Source organism: Suricata suricatta, chromosome 8 (genome assembly GCF_006229205.1).
Source record: "Suricata suricatta isolate VVHF042 chromosome 8, meerkat_22Aug2017_6uvM2_HiC, whole genome shotgun sequence".
Classification (NCBI taxonomy): Eukaryota; Metazoa; Chordata; class Mammalia; order Carnivora; family Herpestidae; genus Suricata; species Suricata suricatta.
The window spans coordinates 48,163,243-48,180,607 of record NC_043707.1 but is presented as its reverse complement, the minus strand read 5'-3'; the positions used below and the strand labels follow the sequence as shown (position 1 = coordinate 48,180,607).

Here is a 17,365-nt window from a genome sequence, read left to right as displayed (position 1 = left end):
GAAGAGTTCGGGAAAAAGATGATGGTCATAACTGCACAACAAAATGAATGTTCATCGTATCATTCAACTATACATATAGAATTAGTTAAGGTGATAAATTTATGTATATTTTACCATAATTTGAAAAAATTGAAAAAAAAGTAGGCAAAAGACTTGGATATACGTTTGTCCAAAGAAGATATGCAAATGCTCAACATCACTAATTATTAGGGAAATGCAAATTAAACCATGAGATACTACTTCATACCCACTAGGAGGTCTAGTATCTAAACAAAACAAAACAGAAAATACCAAGTATTGGCAAAGATGTGGAGAAATTGGAACTCTTGTGCATTGCTAGTGGGGATATAAAATTTTGCAGCCACTGTTTAAAAAAATAGTATGGTAGCATCTTTAAAAACGAAACCTAGAATTATTGTATAATCCAGCAATTCCTGTGTTCTTCTGGGTCCATACTGCAAATAATTTAAATTAGGGACTTCAACAAGTATTGGTACATCAATTTTTATAGCAGCATTATTCACAGTAGCCAAAAGGGGAAAGCCATCCAAAGGTCAATTGGTAGATGAATGAATAAGCAAAATGTGGACTAAACACACAATTGAATATGGTAAATCTGTAAAAAGGAATGAAAGTCTGATGCATGCTAAAAAATAAATACATGAACCTTAAGGACATGCCACATGAAATAAGCCAGATATAAAAGAATAAATACATAATTTCACTTATATGATGTACCTACAATAAGCAAGTTCATAGAGACAAGGAGTAGAATAGAAGTTGCTAGGGGTTGGGGGAAGGAGCACGGAGAGTTTCTGCAGAGGATGATGACAATTTTCTAGAAGTGACTAGGGATGGTTGCACACACAGGGAGAGGACTTAGAGCCACTGCACTGTATACTTGAAAATGGTTAAAATGGGAATTTGTTCCATTGTGATAAAATGATATATTTTACCACAATAGAAAATATGAATGGGGGAAGTGTTTCCTTCTCTTCTATTTTCTGGTACAGATTGTGTCCAAATAGTGGCAATTCTTCCCTAAACATTTGGTAGAATACTCAAGTGAAATTATGTGGGCCTGGCGATTTCTTTTTTGGGAATTTTAAAATTATGACTTCAGTTTCCCTAACTGTGATGGGGCTACTCAAATGAGCTATTTCATGTTGAGTGGCTCTGGTAGTTTAGCTTTTCTTTTTGAGGAAGTAATCCACTTTGTCTAAGTTGTCAAGTTCATAGGTGTTTATTATCCTTCGTTATCCTTCTGATATCTGCAGAGCCCGTAGGCCTATCTCACTTCACTCTTGATGTTGGTTATTTTCATCTTCTCCATTTTTAAGAAAAAAAATCAGTCGTCACAGAGGTTTGTCAATTTTATTGATCATTTCAGCTATTTTCTTCACTATTTTTCTGTTTTCAATTTCATCCATTTCTGCTCATTATTTCTTTCCTTCTGTTTTCTTTGGGTTTATTTTACCCCCCCCCCGCCTCCTTAGATTCTTAAAGTGGGAGCTCAGATGATTGATTTGAGACTTTCCTGTTTTCAAATGTTTGTATTCAGAGTGCCATAGACTTCCCTCTCGACACTGTCCCACAAATTTCAATATGTTGTATTTTCATTTTTATTCAATGTGTGTTTTTTTAATTTCCCCTGAAACTTCCTCTTTCACTCAATGGATAATTTAGAAGAATGTAGTTTTGTTTCCAAGTGTTTGAATCTTTTCCTGTTATCTTTCTGTTATTAACTTCTAGTTTGATTCCACTATGGTCAGAGAATACATACTGTATGATTTCAATTCTCTTAAATGTTTGAGCTTCTTTTATGGCTCAGAATATGATTGATCTTGGTATATATTCCATCAGCACTTGAAAAAAAAATGTGTGTTTTTGTGTTGTTGCTTAGAGTGTTCCATCAATATCGATTTGACCCTGTTGGTTGATGACGTTGTTGAGTTATCCTATGTTCTTGCTGATTTTCTATTAAGTTTTTCTATCAATTGTTAAGAGAGGGGTACTGTAGTCTTCGACTATAACCAGATTTGTCTACTTCTCCTTTCAGTTCTGTCAATTTTTGCTTCACAAATTTTGTAACTCTGTTTGGTCCATACACACTGAGGACTGCTATCTATGCCTTTTTGGTGGATTGATCCTTTTATCATTATATATTGTCCCTTCCTGCCTGTGAAAATTTTCTTGCTTCTGAAGTCTACTTTATCTGATATTAATATAGCTAGCCTACTCCTGCTTTCCTTCATTCATGTTTATATGAATACATGATATATCTTTTTCCAATCTTTAAACCAACCTATATATTTGTAGTATGTTTCTTACAGACAGCATATAGTTAGGTTGCTTTCAATACACTCTGCCAATCTGTTTCTCTCTCTGTTTTTTTAAGAGAGAGAGAGTACACAAGCAGGAAAGAGAGGCTTAGGGAGAGGAAGAGAGAGAGGGGGGAGGAGGGAATCCTAAGCAGGGTCCATGCTCAGCATGGAGTCCAACACCACACTTGATACCATGACCCTGGGATCATGACCTGAGCTGAAATCAATTAAATGCTTAATCAACTGAGCCAATCAGGTGCCCCCCAATACTTATGCCATTTACATTTAACATAATTATTGATATGTTAGGGCTTAAGTCTGCCATTTTATTTTTGTTTTTGGTTCATTGTTTTCCATTTTTCTTTTTCCTGCATTTTTTAGAATTTTGTTTTGATTTGCCTATAGTGTTTTTTAAGGTATGGCTTTGTATAGCTTCTGTAGTGGTACCTCTACGTATTACATTATATGTATATAACCGATCATAGACCACAGGTGTTATCGTTTCACTAGTTCAAGTACAGAAAGCTTGCCTCCCTTTATATCCCCTAACCTTTCCCTGTTTATATTGGCTTAAATAGTTCCTCCAATACATTTAGTACCACATAAGACTGTATAATTTTTGCTTCAATCATCCAACAATTTCAAATGCTCAAGAAGAGAAATAAAACCTATTACATCTACTCATGCTTTTGCATATCATGTTCTCCCTTCTTTCGACATTTCCTTTCTGTTTAGAAAACTTCCTTTGCCATTTTTTTTATGCTAGGTATACCAAACAAATTAGTTTTTTGGTAGTTGTTGTTTGTTTGTTTATTTTTCCATCTGAGAAGGTCTTGATTTCATCTTCATTCCTGAAAGGTATTTTCACTGGGTGTGAGATTCTGAGTTGCCAATTATTTTCTTTCAGCACTGGAGAAATATTATGTCACTTCCTTCTGGCCTCCATGTTTCTGATGACAAATTTGCTATCATTATAATTGTTTTCCCCTACGGTGAAGGTCATTTTTCTCTGGCTGCTTCATAGAAATTTTCTTTGTAGTTTTCAGAAGCTTCATTATGATGACTCTTTTGTTGTTGTTTTGATAGGGAGAGAGAGTATGAGCAGGGGAGAGGGACAGAGGGAAAGAGAGAGAGAATCCCAAGCAGGCTCTATACTCAAGGCAGAGCCCCGCATGGGACTTGATTCCATGACACTAGGATCCTGACCTGAGCCAAAATCAAGAGTCAGACACTCAACCGACTGAGCTACCCACGTGCCCCAATTATGATGAGTCTTTAGTCCTTTTTAGCCATGACTCTTTCCCCTCGCCTGCTTGGGCTTTGCTGACACAAATGCTAGCTTTTTTTTTTTTTTTTTTGTTATAGTCCCTTAGTTCCCGAAGGCCCTGTCTGTTCTCTCTTCCTGTCTATTTTATTTCCCATGTTTAGACTGGTAAATCTCTATTGTTCTATCTTCCAGTTCATTAGTTCTTTTTTTCTGTAGGTACCCTGAATTCTGCTTTGGAGCCCATCTACTAAGCTATTTTGTTTTAGTTACTACCTTTTTCGGTTCTAAAATTCCCATTTGGCTCCTCTTTGTATCTTCTGTTTCTTTGCTGAAACTTTTAATTCTTTGCTGAGACTTTCCATGTTTTTTTTCAAAGTTTTTTTTAATGTTTATTTGTGAGACAGAGAGAGAGAGAGAGAGAGAGAGAGAGAGAGCGAGCAAGTGGGAGAGGGACAGAGAGGGAGGGAGACACAGAATCCAAAGCAGGCTCCAGGCTTCGTGCTGTCAGCACAGAGCCCAATGTGAGGCTCAAACCCATAAACTGTGAGGTCATGACCTGAGCCAAAGTCAGATGCTTAACTGACTGGGCCACCGAGGCGCCCTGAGATTTGCCCTTTTTTAAATCTTTTGAAGCGTGTTTGTAATTGCTCGTTGAAGCATTTTTATTGCGGCTGCTCTAAAACCTTTGTCAGAAAATTCTAACATCTCTATCATCTCAGAACTGCCAACTGTTGGTTGTCTTTTATTCTTTTGGTTTGAGATCTTCCTGATTCTTGGTATGACAAGCGGTTTTCAATTGAAACCTAGACATTTCTGTATCATTATGAGGCTCCGGATCTTAGTTAGGCCTCTGTTAACTGGGTTCTTCTATTTTTAACTCCATTCTGACAGGGGAAAGGAAAGGTGCTGCCTCATGACTGCCTTGTTATTGCCACACAGAGTCTACCTCCCCCAGTTTCCTCACTGAGCCTCTGTTGACACCCAAGCAGAGGCTCACCAGGAGAGGCTCCCCATGTGGTCTCCACCGGCACTGTGCTGGGGGTGGCCTCATTACTGATGGATGATGGTGGCAGTCCCAACTCTCCTTGAGCCTTCTTCCGACACTACTTCAGTGGGGGGGGCATGTCATTGCCATGCTCCTTGTCTGGTGGACGCTCAGGCTCCCAAGGCAGTCCCCACCCCCACTGACACTGCAGGAAACCATGGAGGCCAATGGGGAGAGAGTCCGAGCTCTGTACCGGACCTTCTCTGACACCAGGTCAGCTCTATACCACAGTCTTAGAAAGGTGAGACTCTATGGGGCACCTGGGTGGCTTAGTCAGTAAGCATCTTGGCTCGGGTCATGATCTCATAGTTCCTGAGTTCTAGCCCCACATTGGGCTCTGCACTGACAGTGTGGAGCCTCCTTGGGATTCTGTCTCTCCTCTCTGCCTGTCACCTGCCTGTGCTCACTCTCTCACTCAAAATAAATAAATAAATAAGAAAGAAGGAAGGAAAGAAAGAAAAAAAGAAAGAGATAGAGAAAGAAAGAGGAAGAAAGGAAGGAAGGAAGGAAAGCAGAAATCTAGTACCCCACTCAGCCTTTGCTGACATGGGTGGGGCTGGGAGCCATTATTTTCTGTGGTGTTGACTAAAGTAGAATGATGACTATCTAAAAGTTTTCTATTTTGCTGGACTGTCCTTTTACCAATTCTTTGCCTAGACTGAGCAGGCTTTTGTTGTTGCTGTTGTTGCTGTTGTTTTGTCTTTTGTGTTTTGTTTGTTTTGTCTGTACCATTGGCATTTCCAGGTTATTGACTTTCAGTTCCAAGTCTGGGAAAATGAGGCAAAAGAAAACCCAAGGAACTTATCATCATGTCTCTCCTCAGGTCCCAAAGTCCCTAGCTGGTCTGTCTTCTTTCTATCTCTCAGAGCCTTCTTATAGTTTTCTATTTATATGTCAATTGTTTGGTCTGGTTGCACTTAGTGGGAGGAAAAGTATGTCTACTTGAGCTTCCCAGAAACAGAAATCCTCTAGTTAACTTTAACCAATTCCCTCTGTGGGAGTTTGAACTGTGTTCCTATGTTTCCATTTACTGACTAAAGGCCCATTTCCGGTAACTCACCTGTACCCATGACACTGATACTGGGGTAAATGTGAGTATTGGGATTTCCAGGAAACTAAATAAAATATTAGTCCACATACTTCAGCAACACATTAAAAGAATATTTTTTGTTCAAGAAGGATTAATTCTAAGAGTACAGGGATGGTTTGATATCACCAAATCCAATGATATGACTGTATTAATAGGTTAAAGGAGAACATCCATGTGATCCCTCCATGAGTGCAAAAATATGCAATAGACAGACTTCAACATTTTTTCTCTAAAAATTTCCTAATAAAATAGAAATTAATAAATACTCTCTTTGAACAATTAGAAAACAACAGTCAAATTTATAATTGCACCAAAAAGAATAAAATACCTAGGAATAAATTTAACCAAGGAGTGAAAGACCTGTACCTATAAGACATTAAAGAAACTGAAGATGACAAGAACAAATGGAAAGCTATACCATGCTCATGAATTGGAAGAATTAATACTGTTAAAGTTTAGGTTCATGCAACCCAAAGCAATCTACAGATTCAATGCAGCTCCTGTCAAAATACCAATAGCAATTGGTAGAACTAGAACAAAAAATTCTAAAATTTGTATGGAACTACAAAAGACCTCAAATAGTCAAAGCCAATCTTAAGAAAGAAGAACAAAGCTGGAGGTATCACAATCCCAGATTTTAAGATATATTACAAAGCTATAGTCATCAAAACAGTATGGTACTAACACAAAAATAAACACATAGAACAATGGAACAGATAGAGAGCCCCAAAACAGACCCACACTTCCATAGTCAACTAATCCATGACAAAGGTAAAAAGAATACACAATGGGGAATGACAGTCTTTGCAATAAATAGTGTTGGGAAAACTGGACAGCTACATGCAAAAGAATTAAACTGGCCACTCTCTTATGCCATATAAGAAAATAAAGTAAAAATGGAATAAAGACCTAAATGCGAGTCTTGAAACCATAAAGCCCCTAAAAGAAAACATAGGTAATCTTTTACAGTAATCTCTTGGACATTGGCCTTAGCAAAATACTTATGGATATGTCTCCTCAGGCAAGGGAAACAAAAGTAAATATAAACTACTAGGACTACACTAAAAATAAAAAAGATTTTGCACAGCAAAGGAAATCATCAACAAAATAAAAAGACAACCTACTGAATGGGAGAAGGTATTTGTAAATGATTTTTCCATAAGGGGTTAATATCCAAAATATATAAAGGACTTATACAGCTCAACACCAAAAACAAACAAAAAAAAATCAGATCAAAAAATGGGCAGAGGACTTGAATACATATTTTCCCAAAGAAGGCATGCAGATGGCCAACCGGCTCATGAAAGATGCTCAACATCGTTAATCATCAGGGAAATGCAAATCAAAACCACAATGAGATATCACCTCATGCCTGTCAGAATGGTTAGAATCAAAAACACAAGAAGCAACATGTGTTGGAGAGGTTGTGGCGAAAAAGGAACCCTTGTGTCCTGTTGGTGGGAATGTAAATTGGCGCAGCCACTGTGGAAAACAGTATGAAGGTTCCTTAAAAAATTAAAAATAGAACTACCATTTGATCCAGTAATCACAGTACTGGGTATTTAGCCAAAAAATATAAAAACACTAATTTGAAGGGATACATGCACCCCTATGTTTATTGCAGCATTATTTACAATAGCCAAATTATGGAAGCAGCCCAAGTGGCCATCCACAGCTGAATAGATAAAGAAGTGGTGTGTATACATATATGCATGTGTGTGTGTGTGTGTGTGTGTGTGTATAAAACTGGACAGCTACATGCAATAATATATATATTTTTATACAATGGAATATTAGCCACAAAGAATGAAATCTTGCCCTTTGCAACAACATGGCTAGATCTAAGATTTTATGCTAAGTAAAATATATCAGAGAAAGATAAATACCATATGCTTTTACTAATACAGGGAACCTAAAAAACAAAATAAACAAATAAAAAACAGACTCTAAACTATAGAGAAGAAATGGGTGGTTGCCAGAGCAGAGACATGGGGGGGGGTGGAGGGGGAGAAAGGGTGAAATAGACTAAGAGGTATAAACAGACAAACAAATGTCTCCAAATCAAGTCCGCATCACACTTTATAGTGAAATATGAGAAATCTTTTCCATTAAAATTTAGTTGTCCATAATCGCCTCTATCATTTAATCTGGGAATACCAGCCTACAAAGGAGACATAAATGGGATAGAAATAACAATTTCTGGCAAAACTATATTCTTATTTCCATGTCCTTCCACCACATTTTTTTTCCTTGAAGTTAACACCAACCATGCGACTACTTGGTCCATTTCAAGTCTCAACAGTTTTTCTGGTTTTCTTTCCTTTCTCTATGAGTCAGTATTCCACTAACAGGAGTTACTATCAGAATCATGTCTTATATACTTTGAATTCTTAATGCTGTGATAACAGTAGGTCCTCAGTGAATATTTTCAGAGTAAGAATCCCAGGGTACCTGGGTGGTTCAGTCAGTTAAACGTCTGACTTCGGCTCAAGTCATGATCTCATGGTTCATGGGTTCAAGCCCCACATCAGGCTCTGGGCAAAGAGCTCAGACCCTGGAGTCTGCTTCAGGTTCTGTGTCTCCCTCTCTCTGTGCCCCTCCCCTGCTTGTACTCTCTCTCTCTGTCTCTCTCTCGCTCAATCTCTCTCTCTCTCAAAAATAAATAAATGTTGAAAACAAATTTTTTAAAAGAATCCAAAATGTGATATTAAAAATTAAGTTAATATATATGTATAACAAAATATACCCTTGGAAGGTAAAACAGTAATTTTGTCTTCTTAAAGTTCATTCAGAACCTAATACATAGTTAACTATGTGTGGAATAAGCACTTGACTTATCAATTTTTGTGACTGGATCAAAGTAGCATATCCTAGAATGCTCATTATTTCTTAACTGGAATTTGGTTATATCATAATTGTTTTGATATCTAAGACCTTCAGCTAAAAATCCTCTACATAGTCTAAAATCACCACAAAATTTGATGAGGCATATGCTGTCAAAACACAGCTAGAAGAACCTGAAAAATTCACATTAGCACTCCACTGTGATTTCACTCTGGAGTTGTCACTCTCACTTGTAACTCTCCACACAGTTATTTAATGTGAAAAGAGAATATACACTTGCCCTATCACTCACCCCCATGGTTTCTAAATTTTGCTAAAAATTGTATACAGTAGGTGAACCAAGAGATTTGTTTTCTACATTGAAGTACGTCAATTAACTTGTCTTCTCCCCAAGAGATTGGCAATGTAGCCCCACGCACACATGACACTCCCATTTACTTGTGACAACAGATCATTAGGTAAGTCCTACAAAATCAAACAGAAAAAAAAAGAGACAAAATATCAAGTTGAATGTTTACCTCTGTTCCTGAGTTCTTTTCCCCGATAATATCCATCTGTCTCATAAATAGTTCTAATACAGCCTTGTAGACCAACTCATACTGTTCCTATTGAGCATCACACCGGAACAAGAGAAAACAAACAAAAAACTTGGTGAAATACAGAACCAGAGTTCGGAAGTATGTACATCAGTCAAATCCTAGTGGAGCAGATCTGAAGACCATCAATAGTAGTTTAATTGTAGTGTAGCCCATTCCAGATTGCAAAACATTTTTAGGCTGCTAAACTCAGCTAAATATTTGATCTTCTACTTCTAAATATACAAGGGCCTTCCAACATGTTTTATGTTCTACTCTACCTTCTCACTTATCTTTCCCTCCACCATTATCCTTCCAGTTCCGTTTTCCTCGCTTACATTTTAAAAGTTGTATTGGATCCTAGATGTACTTTTTTGTAAATCACCTTCATCTTTTCTAGAAAAAGTTAGAGAGAATTGTGGTTGATGGGTAAATAGATAGCTTCAATATGGATTCCCAACCTTGACCCTCATAACTGATCTGTAAAGTAGGTAGCCTATTATCCCTGTTCACACTTCGTGCAAGGTGTCATTGAGAAGTGAAGTCTAGACTTGGATCAGAACTGGAATTGTCTGACTCTTAGTTTAGTGCACTGGGACCAAGCTGCTAAAATGGTCTCCTAGCAGAGATACTGCAGCAATGAGGAGCACTGAAGGGAGTTTGGAACTTTGTGCTTGTAAAAGGATCTCACTACAGAAAATTAGACCACCACAATTACAAGGTTTGTGGTGGGCTTTCTGCTGCCATCCCTGACCAAGCACTTGATTTCATATCTGCTTTTCATCTGAAAGAGATGTCAGGGTTTTCCCTGACACTTTAGACAATTCTACCCAAATAAAGCACAACCTTTTCCAATTACAATTTTAGCAAGAGAACAACAGAGACTATCACCCGACACATCTGTTGATACACTCTTCCATTTTTTTAAGAAGAAAGATCAGACAGGAAGCAACCAGCTGATTACGGTGTGATTTCCTGATTAGTGTAGTGTCAGAAAAAGCAGCGACGCCTGTAAGGTATTTGTTGAGCTAGTTGTTGATAGTGCCAGCATGGGAAGGCTAACTTGAAATCGTTTTGCCTGCCTTTCTCCTCTAACAAGTAGGTCTGAAATGAACTTTCTCTGAAATGGGGTATGGTTGGATTTCTTGATGCAGTTTCACAATGTAGTAAGTAGACAACCAGGATGTATGCCTCCTGGAACCTTTATACATTTTCCTGGATCGGCCTTCTTTTAAGTTTGGTAGCACTAAACCAGCCAATGCTTACATTTCACAGAAACTTTTTCCCTTACAAGCTGAATATAGAAACACCTACAGTCAACACATGAAAAAAAAATTGTTTTTTTCCACTAGCTATTAGTGGAAAACCTGTGTGGGCCAGACAGAAGGCTTATATTATAATAGCTCTTCATTTTTTCCCTCCAATTCATGAATGCTAGATGAAAATATCTCAACTGCCTTTGTCAATTATTTTACCTCCAAATCTACGTGCAAGTTCACTTGAAGTGTTTTAAACACTTCAGGATCTTGTTCTCTAAGCAGCAAAAAGTAGTTGTGACAAATTATGTGAAAATGTCTGTTACTTAATAAATACCAATAAAGGCTTACTGAATAATGAATGTGTAATGCCAAACTCCATCTTAAAGCTGGAGACCATTTATTTAGAAATGTGGGTAAAATTATTGGCATAGAAATCTGGGTGAAATTAACATTGTAGAGAGTGAGAGATCTGTGCCGGGAATGTTTCATCGAGGAGGTGGAACTTGAGTGGGAGCGGACAGCACCGAGGAAGAGCATTCCTGATGTAGTGGAGGAGTATGAGCAATTCCAGGTGGATTAAAATACTGTGATACATAATTCATATGCATACATACACATATAATGTATTGTGATGCATGTAATATTGTGATCATATATATGTGATATATATATAACATACGATACACATATAGTGTGATATATAGTATGATTGTAATGATTGTTTTAAGTAGGCATACAATAAGGAATAGGAGAGACTATAAAACAATAATAATCATGGTGACCTCTAGGTGATAGGATTATGGTTGATTTTATTTTTATTTTTCATTAAATCAAAAAATGCGTATAGAGACCTGCATTCCCCTGAGTCTGTTACCACTTCCTGAAGTGGAAATTACAAGTCTCTGATTTTCTATGGTTTCAGAAATGAATTACTACGGCAAACCATCAAGTTAATCTGACCCAGGTATTACATTTTGAATAAGTCAAACAACTTGTTGAATTTTTTCAACATCCCTTATAAGAAATATAAATTTATTTACTTTCTTTCTATTTTTTGAACAGATAGGAAAATACAAGGAATGAGAGGAATTTGACCCAAGCAAGAGATACAGGAAAAATGCTGATATACTCAGAGTTCGAGGAAATGCAAATGGACTAACGCACTTGACAGTAATTGGTATTATAGCTAAAAGTCAACTACTTTCGGATGCCTTACTATTAAACAGAGAGATGTAGGAAGCCTCAGACATGTGTTACCATCCATACACAATAGTTGCATACCTGAGTTTGAACAAATGACGGCCTTTGTGTTCGCATTTCCTGGATCAAACTAAAAACACTGAAGTTCTCAGGAATGATCTATCAAATAAAAGAAAAAAATATCTTATTCCTTTGGTCCTAGCTTTCTCATCATTTGTGTCATGATTTAGAGCCTGGTGTTTTTCCCCCAGAAAAGACTGCAGGAACGCTTGAGGATGATTTCACACGGGTTGACCAAAGGTCTGAAGTTAAACATACGATGAAAGTGAGCCTCATAGGTGAGCAAATATGAGAATTTTATGAAACGAAAGAAGTTGGTGGATATGTTTCAAGCCCATATTTCAAACTTCTCACTTCCTATTATTAGTATTAAAAACTGATTTATAGGGGCACTTTGGTGGCTCAGTCGGTTAAGTGTCTGACTTTGGGTCAGGTGATGATCTCACAGTTCAGGAGTTGAAGCCCTGCATCGGGCTCTGTGCTGACAGCTCAGAGCCTGGAGGCTGCTTCAGATCCTGTGTGTGTGTGTGTGTCTCTCTGCCTCCCCCCACATGTTCTCTCTCTCTCTGTCTCTCTCAAAAAGAAATAAAACATTAAATTTTTCTTTGAAAAATGACGTATAAATTGGAACACAAGTTTTGATTGTGGTAGATTGAGTCTGTCCACTACAGCCTTCCTTTAGGAAGGGTAACTTGGGAGGCAGTGATTCTCAAACTCTGCGGCATCAGAAGCACCTGGAGAGCTTGCTGGGCCCCACCTCCAGAGTTTCTGCTTCAGTCCATCCAAGGTAGGGCCCAAGATTTTACATTTCTGACAAGTTCTCAGGCAATGCTGATGCTGCTTCTCTGGCAACCACACTTTGAGCACCACCAACTTAGAGACTAATTTAGTCATCTGACAGAGTGGGTCTACAAGTGAATATTCTAGAAAAGAGGAGTCATGGAGATAGATGTTTGGAAGAACCAAACAATTCCTAAGTCGGCACGTAGTAGGGTTGGCCAATGAGAAGCACCTGCCGAGAGAAACTCACCCCATCTTTCAGCAACATCCAGGTATAATCGATAGCGCAGATCACGCCAGTCCTTCCACAACCGGCACTGAAACGAAAGGTCACAGTGGCACATATAGTTGCAGAGAGCGGATCATTGACAGTAGCTGGGGAATTTCACCAGCAGATTGAGGAAGAAAAAACCTAGAGGCAACGGAACACTCTAAACCCCACCATTTCCCAGAGCAGGTCTGTCGGTTTCCACACACGCACACACACACACACACACACACACACACACACACACACACCCCACCTCGGGTCAGATCCTCGGCCACTTCTCACCACAAGTCTCTAAATCTGCACTGTTCACAAGTAACTTGTCAGAAAAAATTAATGTAATGCTCAGGTTGAATGTATTATGGTTTGTTGCTGCTCTTGATCCTTCTCCTCCTATCACTCTCATTTCTCAGCTGCATTCTTTTCTAATCTACTGGAGAAAGTGAGACTAGGGTCAGGAGCCTATATCCTACGTGCCTGTACCAGCTTAAATTCCAACAAAGTCAGTCTTCCCTTCAGGTACAGCAGGAATCCTGGCCAGGCTACAACATTTGGTCTGTTCTGGGTAGAAGGCTCAAAGAACGGCGTCGTACCTGCAGTGAATACACACGGGAACACTGCTGTCCTCCTGGTAAGAACGCACATCCCAGATGAGCTCAAGAATAGGTTCTATAGATGAAGGCACATCATGGTCTGGCCAATTCTTGTAATGAAACTGGTAGATAGTTCGAGTTTCCTTTAAAAAACAGCCAGAATAAAAGGAGCGTTCAGTGTTAGGACCCCATCTCATTCTAGCACAAGATTACTCTGACTTCCTAAGTAGCATCTCTGTCCCGTTGGCAACTTATGGGGCCTTCTTCCCTGTAGGCCACCGCTGCCCACATGCTTCTGAGAACACTCAAAAGTGTTTTCAGGCCACTGACCACTGGCCTGTCCGTCATGCCCCGCTCACAGAGGAGACAGATATTGAGAGAGTCCAAACCAGAGCTTCCCAGCTGGCGTGCTTCAAGCGGGTCACGGGCTTGCTGGTGCATGACCCCTTGGCCTCAGAGAGACCGCGCGGCGTGAGCTCTTGATTCCCAATCCCTCTTCACTGCACAGCCTCTATTCGTCCTACAGAGACTATCATTGTATCTGTGTGCCCTCGTGTGTAATAGATTGGGGAGCGCATATGAAGATTTATCCAGAACATCAAAGATCCGACCGCTCCCCATTGTCTTATGCCCAGCCTGACTCGCATACGTATGATTTTATTTATTTATTTATTTTAATGTTTATTTCATATTTGAGAGAAAGAGACAGAGCGTGAGCAGGGGAGGGTCAGAGAGAGAAGGAAATGCAGAATCTGAAGCAGGCTCCAGGCTCTGAGCTGTCAGCATAGAGCCCGATGCGGGGCTCAAACCCACAAACCATGAAATCACAACCTGAATTGAAGTTGGATGCATAGGCACCCAGGTGCCCCTCATATGTCTTTAAAAAATTTTTTTAGTGATTATTTATTCTTGAGAGATAGAGACAGAGCATGAGTGGGGGAAGGGCAGAGAGCGAGGGAAACACAGAATCCGAAGCAGGCTCCAGGCTCAGAGCTGTCAGCACAGAGCCCCTTGCAGGGCTCGAACCCACAAGCAGCGAGATCATGACCTGAGCCGAAGTCGAACACTTAACTGACTGAGCCACCCCAAGAGCCCCAGGTACATATGTTTTTATCTCTGTAGGCTCTTGAGTTTACCACTCCTGTTCTATACTTACATTATTGAACTTGGCTTTTAGAGTCCTGATTATGTAATCAGATTTTCTATTTTCAGCTTCCTGAGAAGTAAATTAAAACATTAGTTACTTTAAAACCTAATATTCAAAAACTAGTCTCTATAAAGTAGGTCCTGGAGCATTTTCTCAGCCACAGTGGAAGCAGTCCTCATACTCACACAGGATATGGAGAAGGGGCCAACCTGCAGTGGTAGCTCTCCTGGCTCAGTCCAGTAGCGCTCACACTTTTTCTGTTACACAAAGCAGAATGTAATGATTTCCCTCCATATATGCTAGTCTCTCCAGGGTAACAAAACCCACTCTCTCACTGAGAAGCAAATTCAGCTTCTGTGTCTTTCACCTCAAGTTAGCAATGTCCTGCCCCTTTGGGCTTCAACCCCAACATCATGGTGGTCTGGAATCTCCAAGGATGGGGAAAACGCTAAAGGATATATATATTATAGACTTTGTCGGAGTCTGAAAAAGTAGAAATGGGGATCTGGCATTTTTCAGTACAGCACATGGCTTCCGTTGCCCATGGTCTTTCAGGTACCTACAGTCGGGGATGTACTGTTGGCAACACTACGTGTTGTGGTAGCCTAACCCCACATCACAGCACCTGCGTCATTCCCTCTGTGTTGGCATCTGATCATCTCACATCATCATCAGAAGAAAGGTGAGTATAGTACAATAAGATAGTTTGAGAAAGAAGAGACCACATTCACATAAGTTATAGTATATTGTTGTGATTGTTCTATTTTATTATTGTTGTTGTTAATCTCCTGCTGTGCCTAATTTACAAATAAAATGTGACCATTGGTGTTTACCTGTAGGAAAAAACAGAGTGTATGTAGAGTTTGGTACTCTGTGGTGGCAGGCACTCACTGGGGGTCTTGGAGCATATCCCACATGAATGAGGAGGGACTATGTATTTCAAAAGGATTAGCAGAAATCATGTCTGCTAAAACAAAGCTGCACAAGCTAAGTGAAACATCAGATACCTCGGTATTAATGGAATTATGAATGTCAACAGTAGGTAAGATAAGTGCTATCCAATGGACACATAATGTGAGCTACACACGCAATTTTAAGTTTTCTAATAGCCACATTCAAAAATCAAAAAATGAAATTGATTTTAATAACACATCTTAGTGCAATCAAAACACATATAACCCAGATAAAACAGACGCTAGATATTTGACATTTCTTAGCTCAGTCTTCAGACTCCAGTGTGCATTTTATGTTCACAGTACATCTCAATTAATATGCTAGATTTTCATTGGAACATTTTATTTCCATTTAGAGTTCACAAAATGTACAGTTGAAAAAGATTCAACTACCTAAGTGTTTCAAATCATGCTTAAAGTTCTCCAATCACTGAATTGGGAAACTGAGTTTTTAAATTTAAAAGGCGAAAGATTTATACGATCTGAAGAGAAACCAGAGTATCTGAGTTTTTAAATTTAAACTCATTAATAAAATAAAGTAAAATTGAATTGAATTGAATTGAATTAAATTAAATTAAATAGTTCCTTGGGTACACTAGGTATGTTTCAGCTGCTCAATAGCCACATGTGGCTAGTGGATGTCCTGGTGGACAGCACAGGGTTAGAAGTGCACCCTGCCAGTTAAAGATGCCTGATTAATAAAAATGGGAAAATGAATTGTTCCTTTAAAAGCGTACCTTCTTTTTACCTGAAAACAGAGCCTACTGGGCAAATGGACAAAAGGAGCTCTTAGAGGTAAAACAAGACTTGGGAGTCATTTGGCATTCCCAAACTGAAAGCTAGCAAGATGAGAATAATTTTTTTAATGTTTATTTATTGTTGAGAGAGAGAGACAGAGCACAAATGAGGGAGGGGGAGAGAGAGAGGGAGACACCAAATCCGAAGCAGGCTCCAGGCTCCGAGCTATCAGCACAGATCCTGACATGGGGCTCGAACTCACGAACTGTGAGATCATGACCTGAGTCGAGGTCGGACACATAACTGACGGAGCCGCCCAGGCATCCCAGAATAACTCCTATGTAGGCACACTTAAGGAAAGTTCTCCTACCAAGTTTCTGCCTTCTCTTTCCTTTATCTTTAACTCACCTTCCCCATCTCAAACTCCATGCACGCCATAACAATGATCTGAGGGGATGAAATAGATAGAAACCTGAGCATTAATACGGTTAGAAAAAGCAGTTAACACATGGGTCCCAGAGTCATTGTTTTTTCTGTCTTTTTGTTACTGAAGAAAAAAAAGAACTAAAGAAATCTTGATAAATTTTAAGATTGCCACTACCCTTCTTTCTGTCCTTCCTTCCCTTTTCTCTATTCAAATCGGTAAATTCTCGTTAACAAATGAGCCTGTCAAGATGAGAACTTTCATTTCCTTGTATAAAGGTGACATTGTGATTTTGACAAAATGTGCCTGAACACTGAAAATCTAGCGAGTGACCCAAAAAGGCACTGAGTTGAATACAAAGGAAACCTCAGTCACATACCCTGATACCTTCCTCCCCCATCTCTAAAAACTAGAGAATACAGTCACAAAAGCATTTCTGCCCTTACCAGCACACTGTATTCCCAAATCATCCTCCAGAAGTCCAGGAGAGTTGTAGACAAAGGTCCCTGGGTGGCTATATAAGCTTTGGGTCCATAAACTCCCTAAAGGGGAACAGAAATTACATGGAATGGCTGCGGGTCATATTCTTTTCTTCTTGTTTAGTATCACTTCCACTGCTGTTTTAGGTACCTAGAGGAATATGGTCTAGCATCCTGACCCCTTTTCAGGTACCCAGAGAAATACAGAATACGGGGTGTACCTTAATGAAGTTGGCATTGATGTAGTTGGAATCTTCATCCGAGGTTATCAGAGAGAGCTCTACTAGGCTATGGTCATCTGTAATACAAAAGACGGACA

At 39.2% G+C, this 17,365-nt stretch overlaps 1 protein-coding gene and 1 long non-coding RNA gene across 5 annotated transcripts in view; one reads left to right on the top strand and one right to left on the bottom strand.

The window, feature by feature from the left end:
• LOC115297957 overlaps positions 1-11,791 on the top strand; it is a 41,464-nt gene extending 29,673 nt beyond the window's left edge. The window contains exons 2-3 of the long non-coding RNA XR_003911537.1: positions 11,327-11,368; positions 11,467-11,791. This is a non-coding gene — a long non-coding RNA (uncharacterized LOC115297957). The remainder of the gene's footprint in view (positions 1-11,326; positions 11,369-11,466) is intronic.
• PTPN22 (protein tyrosine phosphatase non-receptor type 22) overlaps positions 1-17,365 on the bottom strand; it is a 58,354-nt gene that overhangs the window by 27,794 nt on the left and 13,195 nt on the right. For 2 of the 4 annotated variants that reach the window (XM_029946188.1, XM_029946190.1), the window contains exons 3-11: positions 17,268-17,344; positions 17,014-17,109; positions 16,552-16,590; positions 14,638-14,709; positions 14,462-14,521; positions 13,306-13,448; positions 12,695-12,761; positions 11,686-11,763; positions 9,089-9,175 (exon numbers count right to left, since the gene is read on the bottom strand). In XM_029946188.1, coding sequence (XP_029802048.1) covers positions 9,089-9,175; positions 11,686-11,763; positions 12,695-12,761; positions 13,306-13,448; positions 14,462-14,521; positions 14,638-14,709; positions 16,552-16,590; positions 17,014-17,109; positions 17,268-17,344 — 719 coding nt within the window. The remainder of the gene's footprint in view (positions 1-9,088; positions 9,176-11,685; positions 11,764-12,694; positions 12,762-13,305; positions 13,449-14,461; positions 14,522-14,637; positions 14,710-16,551; positions 16,591-17,013; positions 17,110-17,267; positions 17,345-17,365) is intronic. The other 2 variants (XM_029946189.1, XM_029946191.1) reach the window with 2 other exon arrangements.